Source organism: Nothoprocta perdicaria, unplaced genomic scaffold (assembly GCF_003342845.1).
Source record: "Nothoprocta perdicaria isolate Ctin4 unplaced genomic scaffold, notPer1 scaffold_334, whole genome shotgun sequence".
Taxonomy (NCBI): domain Eukaryota; kingdom Metazoa; phylum Chordata; class Aves; order Tinamiformes; family Tinamidae; genus Nothoprocta; species Nothoprocta perdicaria.
In genome coordinates this window covers 460895-471015 of record NW_020455571.1, presented here as the reverse complement: position 1 = coordinate 471015, position 10121 = coordinate 460895, and the positions used below count along the sequence as shown (strand labels likewise).

General features: G+C 54.2%; 1 protein-coding gene across 1 annotated transcript; it reads left to right on the top strand.

The window, feature by feature from the left end:
- Window positions 1-1178: 1178 nt before the first annotated feature.
- On the top strand, window positions 1179-3783 carry LOC112951041 (caspase recruitment domain-containing protein 8-like). The gene is made up of 6 exons (XM_026043664.1): window positions 1179-1236; window positions 1323-1543; window positions 2737-2783; window positions 2903-2947; window positions 3140-3265; window positions 3638-3783. The coding sequence occupies exons 1-6, from the start codon at window positions 1202-1204 to the stop codon at window positions 3767-3769; spliced, it is 606 nt and encodes a 201-aa protein (XP_025899449.1). The 5' UTR covers window positions 1179-1201; the 3' UTR covers window positions 3770-3783.
- Window positions 3784-10121: the final 6338 nt, after the last annotated feature.

Here is a 10121-nt window from a genome sequence, read left to right as displayed (position 1 = left end):
GGCTGTGGATAGAGGTCCAGGAGAGCCGGCAGCGCAGGAACTGCCCACCCCAGGGACCACTCGCCCCAAGGGTCTGTCCCAGGTGCAGAGTGGGGATGAAGGAGTTTCCCCTACTCCTTCCTTGTCCACATTTGGATGAATTTGGCCAACGATGATTCATCTGCAATTGTGAGACAGAATGACACAGTGCAAGGGCTGCATTATCTTGCAGGTATCAATATGGAGCTATTGGGCAGCAGAGGGAGGAGTGAGAAAGGCTGGTCAGGTGTCCCAGGTGCTCCCAGAGGAGGTCAGTGGGCCGTAAATGGGAAAGGTGGTGGAGGGGAAAGTTCTCTTGACATGTCCTGGCAACTGAGGTCTCCCCTAAGTGTCTGTTATGTTGCAGGGGATGATGATGATGATGACGAAGATGATTTGAGCTTCGCTCAAGGCAGTTCTCTTTCAGGTAAAATCATAGTGCCTTCCTTTCTTCAGGCCTGAGGCTGACAGTCTGGTGCAGTGGTGCTGGTGGAAGTATATAAATTCAATTTAAGGCTTGGGACACCAGTGAGGAGGACCCYRGGCCTGGGGAGGAGGCCACCATGACTGTAGCTCTCTGGGCTATGTCATGGGAGCCCCCATGCAACACACTCATGGCCATCACTGGGGWCACTGGGGTCCCTTGCTGCCACTGCACTGTTTGGTGGCAGAAGCTGATGCTGGCTGCCTTTAATGCTGGCAAACGGACATCACCCTGAGGACAGACCAAACTGGCACAACTCCCTGGAAGAATTGCGGTGCCAGGACTACACCTATTGTTGCTGATGTGTTGATGTTATCAAAAAGTCTTCTCTTATGTCTCCTTAAAAGTGGTTTCCACTATGTTCTCCTTTCTAGGAAAGCCAGTGCAAGCTGGGTTTTTCACCCAAGAAACATGCCTGCAWTGTGTGAGGAAGGTAAGGGCTCCCCACCACAGTCATGCCCCAAGTGCCACCTTTACCATTCCTTGCAAGCCAGTGTCTCCCTCAAAGAAAGTGGCACAGCAGTAAGTAGGAGTCTTCCCACAGCAATGTGGGAACTTCACAACTCCGGGCCATGCTGCATCCTGCTTTGCAGTTCCCAGACCCCTTCCAGTCAGCTATATCCAGTATGCAACATCTGATTCAATCTCAAAGTAGCATTGCTTGTGTTACAGCTCCTTCCAAAAGTGACGCCAGAGGAGATGCAGAGCTTTTTGAATGACGGCCCCAGTTATCGGTAGGAGATGTTGARCAAAGCAGAACCCCCTTCCTTACAGTATCAGTCATGCATGGCATAACCCTGTTCTCCTCTCYTGTTTGCAGAGCTCACCTTCCTGGAGCAGGCTCCTTCCAGTGCTCTGTGACAGGCCTTGGCTTTGAGGTGAACTCAGCAGTAACCATCTGGTACAGCTACGGCTCCTGGAATGATTGCCTGGATGCCTCTGCCCAGGAGGAATGGGCGATTGCAGGACCCTTGTTCTCCATCAGAGCGCAGCCAGGAGCCGTTCGTGCTGTGCATCTCCCCCACTTTGTGTGCCTAGCAGGTAGGGCAGCTCTGGGGATGTGCTTCCTTCAACTCCTCCATTGCCCTCAGCCACAGCAATTCTCCCTGACCCCCTTCTCTCAGGCCATCCACGGATCTCCTGTCCCCTCACCCATGRAACTCCTTCAGCATCTGCTCTGAAAGGGGCTTGCCCAATGCAGTGATTCAGAAAGATGACTCCTCAGGGAGGTGCYCTAGGACCTGTCCAGACAGGTTTGGGGCCAAATTCTTCTTCCCCTCAGCTCCTTCGTATTCCTCCACTTTGCTTTGCTGTTCTTCAACCTTTTGTTAATCTTCACACATGTTTTGCTAAACTTTTGCAATGGTCCCTTCCCCGTCACCACAGCCCCAGCTCCTGCTTTGTTCTCACATCCTCTATTTCTCTTCCCCATAAGCTCCCTAGTGCTGAGCTGGGGCTGGACTGCACAGCAGAGCAGAGCCATCGCAGAGGGGTCTGGCTGGGCTGCAAGGCCCCTGTGAGAGCAGCACACACATTTGTTCCTGGCAAACCTCCGCCCTCTTCTCTGCTGATGCAGAACATGCCACAAAAGACATTTCTTGCTGCATGGCTCCACCTCCCGTCCAAGACTTGACAAGCACCACTGTGTCAGCCGAAAGTGGGCCTGCACACTGTTGACACAGCTGTATGAAGCAAAATCATGTGATTACCTTAATTTATTAAGTTTTACCGGTCAGGTTAACAGCAAAGTGTGAAGAACTTCAAAGGTACAGAATGAGGCTGACTGAGCAGCAGCAGAACTCTCTGCCAAAGGAAGCAGTCACGACTGCAGTGCTGGACATGTGCTAGGGATGCCACCTTGCAGTTCAGGCTGCTCTGGTGATCAAAACCCAGGAGGACTCCTAAAGCAGTCACCGCTTTCCTGCTGGTACCTGGTGATGTGACATGTGTACACAGGATGCTGCACTGCGTGGCTGCAGTCTAAGGATTTTCATGGTCCAAAGTTCCCATCTCAGACTTTTTGAACCCGAAGTGACTTTGCTACAGGCCACCATTCCSTGCAGAGCAGAAGAACCCCTTGAGGAACTCAAAAAGTTCCTTATTTCTACAACTGAGAATGCCACCACCCTCTAATGCAGACAATCTCTTGTCCCTATGCACCAGCGATCAGCTCCTACCTCGGGACACCATCCCTGCTCCTGCCTCCTCAGCCCCTCTCTCGTGCATACCTCCAGCAATCACTCTTTGTGCCTTCAGCTGGAGCAAGGTGTCCTGGCAGGAGGTGAGCTCTTGCACAGGTTGCTTCTCTGCATATGGAGCAGAGCAGCTTCAGGAACTGCTGGCTGCTGCCATGTGCAGCCGTAGGTGGCTGAGTACCCCGTGTTCTCCCGTTTTGTGCAGGTCCTTACCCTGACTCACAGCGACCTTGAATTACCTGTATTCCAGGTGAGGTCCTGGCAGTAGCTGGTGGGCAGAAGTGAGGGGGCTCCCCAAATGCAGCGTTGCCTCCAACACACATTCGCTGGCGATCTCGTAGGTCAGGCTCTTAATCCTCTCCATTTTCGAAGGGCAGTGAGAGCGCCGTACAATTCATAGCTCCTTTTTGTATCTCTCAAAAGCGATGCTTGACATTTACAGGCCATTGAAAGGCAAGAAATGAACTGGAACTCAAAGCTTATTCCCAAGCCTTCTCCCCTCAATCCTCTGTTCTTTGGCTGCATTTACCAAGTCTCTAGTACGTCGCATGTGGAGATAACACCTGAAGTAAGTGAGATGATTGTTTCTTTTCTGCAGTGAAATYGCAAAATATCCAAGTCTCCACCTCCAGCTCTGCTACCAGAATCTGTCTTAATAGACAGAATCTGTCTTCAGAGCCATAGGAGCAGTAAGTTGCACTGACCACAAATGACAAAGATACCTCATGACATACATCCCAATAAATAACATGAGATAGATGACTCACCTCCAAAACTATGCTGGCAAAGCTATAAAGGTTCAGATTGTTTTTCTTTTCTAAAGAAACACAAGAAGGAGCTTTGCTGTCGCACGGGGAGGATCCCCCCAATCCTGCTGCACTTGCAAACTGCCAACATTATCAACAGCGATGAAGAAGAGGTGCTAAGCCAAAACTAAAAGCTAAGTCAAAAGAGGAACAGAGTTTTGCTGGAGCTCGTTGAGAGAAAAGGTTGCAAGGCCCAAGAGCAGCTCTACAGGATTCTCCGGGAAAAGGACAAGTTCCTCATCAGTGACTTAGAGGAGTCTAGCTAGGCGCAACAGGCAGCTTCTGCTCCCACACTGCAGCCCTAGGACAGTCGGGCAAAAGCGGGGCTCTGTCACTGCCCGCATCTCAGCCACTGAGGCCAACGCCATGAGTGTAAGACCACATCAAAGCATGCTGCACTGCCTGGTCTCTTGCAGCAAGGGATGGTCCCGGTCACGCTGCCCCTCYGCTGGGAGGCTGCTGGAAGGAGCCGGAGAAGACGCCCTGGTTCCCCAGCCAGCAACACCCCCACACACCCTGCAGCCTCCCCARTATCACAGGGGCYTCACAGAGGGGACRGGCTCCATCCTGGGGAGAAGCCTCCCCTCCCATCACAAGGAGGTGCTTCACCTGCACGCACATCGCGGCCTCACGGCATCATCCTCTGCAGGGAGCACTCCTTGCTGGAGGACGAGGGCCGTGCCACCCGTGCTCTTAGGAAGCCATGTTGCTCTCTGAGAAAACACCGGCTGGATCCCTTCCAGCCTCGCTTTCCCAAGCGCCCCAAATACCCAAAACTTGCAAACACAAAAGCCACCAAAACCAGCAGAAAGGGGTGATACTCRGGGGGCCAGTTGCGCAYGGATGACCGGGCAGGCCGCACAAAAGGCTGAAGGGCCCAAAGAGCCAGCTGAACAAGGAGGCCCGTGGAGGCCGCATGAAAGCCCGGAGGGCTTAGGGGGCCAGCTGCGCACGGAGGCCCAGGGAGGCCGCACGAAACACCCGAGGGCCTGGGGAGCCAGCTGAACATGGAGGCCCAGAGAGGCCGCAAAAATGACCGGAGGGTCTGGGGGGTCAACTGTGCATGCAGGCCACCCAAAAGCCAGGAGGGCCCGGGGGCCAGTTTTGCACGGAGGCCTGAGAGGCCACATGAAAGCCTGKAGGGCCCGAGGAGCCAGATGAACATGGAGGCCCGGGGAGGCCTTACGAATGACCGGAGGGCTGGGGAGTACAGCTGCRCACGGAGGCCCGGGGAGGCAGCACGAATGACCGGAGAGTCCGGGAGTACAGCTGCACACAGAGGCCRGGGGAGGCCATATGAATGACTCGAGGTCCCGGGGGGCCAACTGTGCACGGAGGACCGGGGCGGTCGCACGAATGACCGGAGGGTCCGGGAGTACAGCTGTGCACAGAGGCCCRGGGAGGCAGCATRAATGACCAGAGCACCCGGCAGTACAGCTTCGCAAGGAGGCCCGGGGAGGCCACATGAATGACCTGAGGACCTGGGGGGCCAGCTGCACATGGAGGCCYGGGGAGGCCGCATGAAAGACCTCAGGGCCCGGGAGCCAGCTGCGCACRGAGGACCGGGGAGGTCGCACGAATGACCGGAGGGCTCGGGAGTAGAGCTGCGCACGGAGGCCCAGGGAGGCCATAYGAATGACTGGAGGGCCCGGGATTTGAGCTCTGCATGGAGGCCTGGGGAGGCCACACGAATGACGGGAGGGCCCGGGAGTACAGCTTCGCACGGAGGCTGGCGGAGGCCGCATGAATGACCGGAGGACCCGGGAGCCAGCTGTGCACGGAGGCCCGGGGAGGCCACAGGAAAAACCACAGGGCCTGGGGAGTCAGCTGAACACGGAGGCCTGGGGAGGCTGCACGAATGACCAGAAGGACCGGGAGTACAGCTGCACATGGAGGCCCGAGGAGGCCGCACAAAAGACCAGAGGGACGGGTGGGCCAGCTGCGCACGGAGGCCCGGGGAATTCACACGAAAACCCTGAGGGACGAGGGGCAAGCTGGTCATGGAGGCTCGGGGAAGCCGCACGAAAGACCTCAGGGTCCGGGGGGCAGCTAAATACGGAGGCCCCGGGAGGCCGCACAAAAGCTCAGAGGGCCCAGGTAGCCAGCTAAACACGGAGGGCTTGGGGAGGTCGCCTGAAAGCCTGGAATGCCCGGGGGGCCACCTGCGCACAGAGGCCTGGGGAGGTCGCATGAAAGCCCCGAGGGCTCTGGAGGCCAGCTGAACATGGGGTCCCGGGGAGGTCATACAAAAGTCCCGAGGGCCCGGGCRGCCAGCTGAACATGGAGGCCCRGGGAGGCCGCACAAATGACCCGAACGGTCYGGGSGCCCAGCTGTGCACAGAGGCCCGGGGAGGCCCCATGAAAGCCCAGAGGGCCCAGAGGGCCAGCTGCGCATGGAGGCCTGGAGAGGCCGCATGAATGAATGGAGGGTCCTGGGAGCCAGCTGAACACGGAGGCCTGGGGAGGCCGCACCAAAGCCCAGAATGCCCGAGGAACCAGCTGYGCACGGAGGCCCATGGAGGCTGCATGAAAGTCCCGAGGGCCCGGGGAGCTAGCTGTGCACGGAGGCTGGCGAAGGCCGCACAAAAGTTCACAGGGTCCCCGGGTTCTGCTGTGCACAGAGGGCCTGGAAGGCCACATGAAAGCCTGCAGGGCCCCCTGGTGCCATGTGCACAAGTAGACTCGGAGAGGTGCACCAAAGTCCGTAAAGACCTCAGGGTCATGTGCACATGGAGGCCCGGGGAGGCAGCACGAAAGCCGACAGAACCCCAGTGTCCTCATGAGCACAGGGACCAGCTCTGCACGGAGGACTGAGGAGAACAAACAAATCCCCRCAGGGCTGCTGGAATGACGTGCGCACGCAGGCGCAGGGAGGCCACACGAATGACTGTGGGTTCCCAACTTTAATGCAACCTCTCCAGGTCTCTGTGCGCACCTGGGCCTGGAGCCCCCACGGGCTTTCGTGCRGCCTCCCCTGGCCTCCGTGCCCACGTGGTCCTGGTGGATCTCTGGTGTTTCATGCGTCATCCACAGCCGTTTGTGCGCACATGACCTCAGGCCCTTTGCGGGCTTTCACGCAGTCTCTCCGGGCCTACGTGCACTCCTTGCCCTGGGGGCCCTCCAGGCTTCTGTGTGGCCTCCACAGGCCTCCCTGCCCATCTGGCCTCGGGGACCATTTGGSGTTTCGTGCAGTCTTCCCAGGCCTCACACCTCACACACTGTCCTCAGACCTTCCCGCTCTCTACAACTGCGTTAAAGGAGATTGTATTGAGGAAGTGTTCCATGTCTTCTGCAATATAACTACCACTAGGACAACAGGAAATATCCTCAAGTTGCACCAGAGAACGTTCAGGTTACTTATTCAGCACRTTAGAGAAAAAGCAGTGATCTGCCTCCTGCACCTTGTAGAAGAAGAAAAAGTTTGTGCTGTGAGGACAGYGGAAGGAGTGAACGTGCGCAGTTGCTGACTGCAGAAGGAGCAACCTTCATGAAGTAAGTCACAAGTGCCACCACAATGACAATGTGGAAGCATAAGAGTAGCAATATGTCACAAATGACTGCCGAATAAACAGCATTAGCCACATGACTCACAATGGCAATGTGGCACTGAGGCAGAAGTGATCTCGGAAGCACTCACAGGAAACAAGTGATCAGTGGCGGTCTATCAGGATTAGAACTGCAATGCGCCACACACCTATAAAGTGGATGTGTCCAGCATTATCCTATCAGGCGCTGAGGCACCAGGGAACTTTCAAACACAAAGAGTAGCCACGTGACTTGCRACAGTCAGCAAGTCGTTGAGACACTTCTGAGCTATGAAGCACAAACAGCTACCAAGACATCACCACTGGTGAAACAGAACAAAAGGCGCAAGTGACCTCAAAGCAACAAAGTGGAGACATAAGGATAGCTCAGAGGTACCAGTGACCTCAATGCCTCAAGAAGCAGCCACCTGACTCACAACAGCCAATAAGGCATTATGCAAGAAGTGACCTTAGAACCACAAATAGCAGCCAAGCGAAATGCAATAGCCAACACAGATGTGAGGAAGAAGTGACCTCATAAGCAGAAATAGCAGTCAAGGGACCAGCACTGTCCTATCACGCACTCAGGTACCAGTGAGCTTTCAGCCACAAGGAGCAGTCACATGACTTGCAATGGAAGCGAGTCATTGGGGCAGATCTGAGCTCAGAAGTACAAAGAACTACCAAGACACCACCATTGGTCTATTAATCAGGACACAAGACACAAGTGACCTCACAGCGACAAAGCGGGGCCGTAAGGATAGCACTGAGGCACCAGTGTCCTCACACTACAAGAAGCAGCCACGTGACTCACAACAACAAACAAGGCATTGCGGAATGAGGGACCTCAGAAACACAAAGAGCAGCCATGTGGGTAGCAACAGTATCTCATTCCCACAATGAGCAAGTATGTGTGCCTCATTGAGGCTCCAGAGATATGACTTAGAAAGGCCAGCAAATAAGTGAGCATATCTGAGCTAAGAAGCAAAAACAGCTACTAAGAGTCCAACAGTGCCTATCAAGTTTAGAGCTCAAAGGTACCCCACAGTCAGAAATAACCATCTTCATGAGACAATTAGAAGTCAAATGACACACAATAGGCAATGATGCACTATTGAACAAGTGATCTCAGAGGTACAAAGAGCAGTCAAGTGATGTAACAGCCAATGAGGCACTGAGGAACAAGTCACCTCAAAACCACAAACAGCATCCACGTAGTCTGCAACAGCCAATAAGGTACCGTGGAACAAATGACCTCAAATGACAAATGATGTAAATGGTAGTTACATGACTTGCAATAGCCACTAAGGAAATGAGGGAAAGTGGACCTCACAATTAAAAAGCTCGGCTAAATGATACGCAGTGGCCAAGGCTAAGAGATCGAAGTGAACACAAGCACAAAGAGCTGTGGCAGATCAGAGTTCAGAAGAGTACAAACAGCTGCCAAGAGACCAGAGCCTCTCCTGGTGCACCAGTAACCTCACAAGCTCAAGGAGGAGTTATGGGCCTAGCACTGCACTGTAAGAGTCTCCAGCAGAAGTGACCTCAAAACTAAAAACAGCTGCCATAGCCATAGAGCTGGCCTAGAATGACATCATGCAAAACGCAAAGACCAGCCATGGGCATAGTGTAAGTAGCTGAGAGGTGCCAATAGGACTGTGAAATGGTTCCTGAGGACATTCTGTCTCTGGGCATGACAGAGCAGAAACATGCTGGCCTTGCAGGACTGTTCCCTATGGGGGTGTGGGTCTCCAGGGAGGCCTGAGCCATTCCCAGGCTGTGCAGGGGCAGAGAACTTGTGTGGGGCTCTCATGGCTGTGCATCCAGCAGTGTAGCTGGAGTCCACTGAATAGACTCATCACAGAGCTCATGCAAAAGGGATTTGGTTGGCTTCTTTATGATATTTTGGATCCTGGAAGACACTTCTGCTGCATTTAAAACAGACACTTATTATGGAATGACAGAATGGTTAAGATTGGAAGGGACCTCTGAAGATTATCTAGTCTCACCTCTCTGCTCAGGCAGGGATACCTGGAGCATGTGGCACAGAGTGGCATCCACGCAGGTTTTGAAGACCTCCAGAGAAGGAGACTCCACAATCTCCCTGGGCAGCCTGTTCCAGGGCTCTGTCACCCTCACAGTGAAGAAGTTCTTCTTCACATGCAGATGGAACTTCCTATGTTTCAACTTATACCCATTGCCATTTGTCCCATCAATGGCTACCACTGAGAAGAGTTTGGCCCCTTCTTCCCAACATTCTCCCCTCAGATATTTGTGCATGTTGATAAGATCCCCTCTCAACCTTATCTTCTCCAGGCTAAACAGGCCCAGCTTAGTCTTTCCTCATATGATAGATGCTCCAGTTCCTTAATCACCTTTATTGGTCTCTGCTGGACTCTCTCTAGAAGTTCCACATACCTCTTATACTTTGGAGCCCAGAAATGCACACAATACTCCAGGTGTGGCCTCACCAGAGCTGAGTAAAGGGGCAGGATCCCCTCCCTTGACCTGCTGGCAACACTCCTTCTGATGCAAGTCAGGATCCCATTGGCCTTCTTGGCCACGAGGGCACTGCTGCCTCATGGTGAGCTTGTTATCAACCAAGACTCCTAAGTCCCTCTCGGCAGAGCTGCTCTCTAGCAGGTCAAGCCCTAATCTGTACTGGTGCCTGGGGTTATTCCCTCCCAGGTGCAGGACCCTGCACTTATTCATGTTGAACCTCATGAGGTTCCTCTCTGTCTACCTCTCCAACCTGTCCAGGGCCCTCTGAATGGCAGTACCGCCCTCTGGAGTGTCGGCCATTCCACCCAGTTTGGTATCGTCCACAAACTTGTGCAGGGTGCACTCTGTGCCCTTGTCCAAGTCACTGATGAACAAATTGAACAGTACTAGGTCCAGTACTGAGCCCTGGGGGACATCACTGGCCACTGGCCTCCAACTAGACTCAGCCCCATTTATCACCACCCTTTAAGCTCTGCCAGAGGCCACCAAGCCAGTTCTCAGTCCACCTCCCTGTCCACCTGTCCAATCCACAATTCCGGAGGTTTCCTGTGAGGATATTATGGGAGACGGTGTTGAAGGCCTTGCTGAAGTC

What these genes read in the sequence shown, in the direction of transcription:
- LOC112951041 (XM_026043664.1), top strand. Translation starts at nt 1,202, where the DNA reads ATGCAGAGCTTTTTGAATGACGGCCCCAGTTATCG. An exon ending in GCAAGGTGTCCTGGCAGGAG is followed by an intron (nt 2,784 to 2,902) that starts GTGAGCTCTTGC and finishes CGTTTTGTGCAG; the next exon opens with GTCCTTACCCTGACTCACAG. An exon ending in ATGTGGAGATAACACCTGAA is followed by an intron (nt 3,266 to 3,637) that starts GTAAGTGAGATG and finishes CAAAACTAAAAG; the next exon opens with CTAAGTCAAAAGAGGAACAG.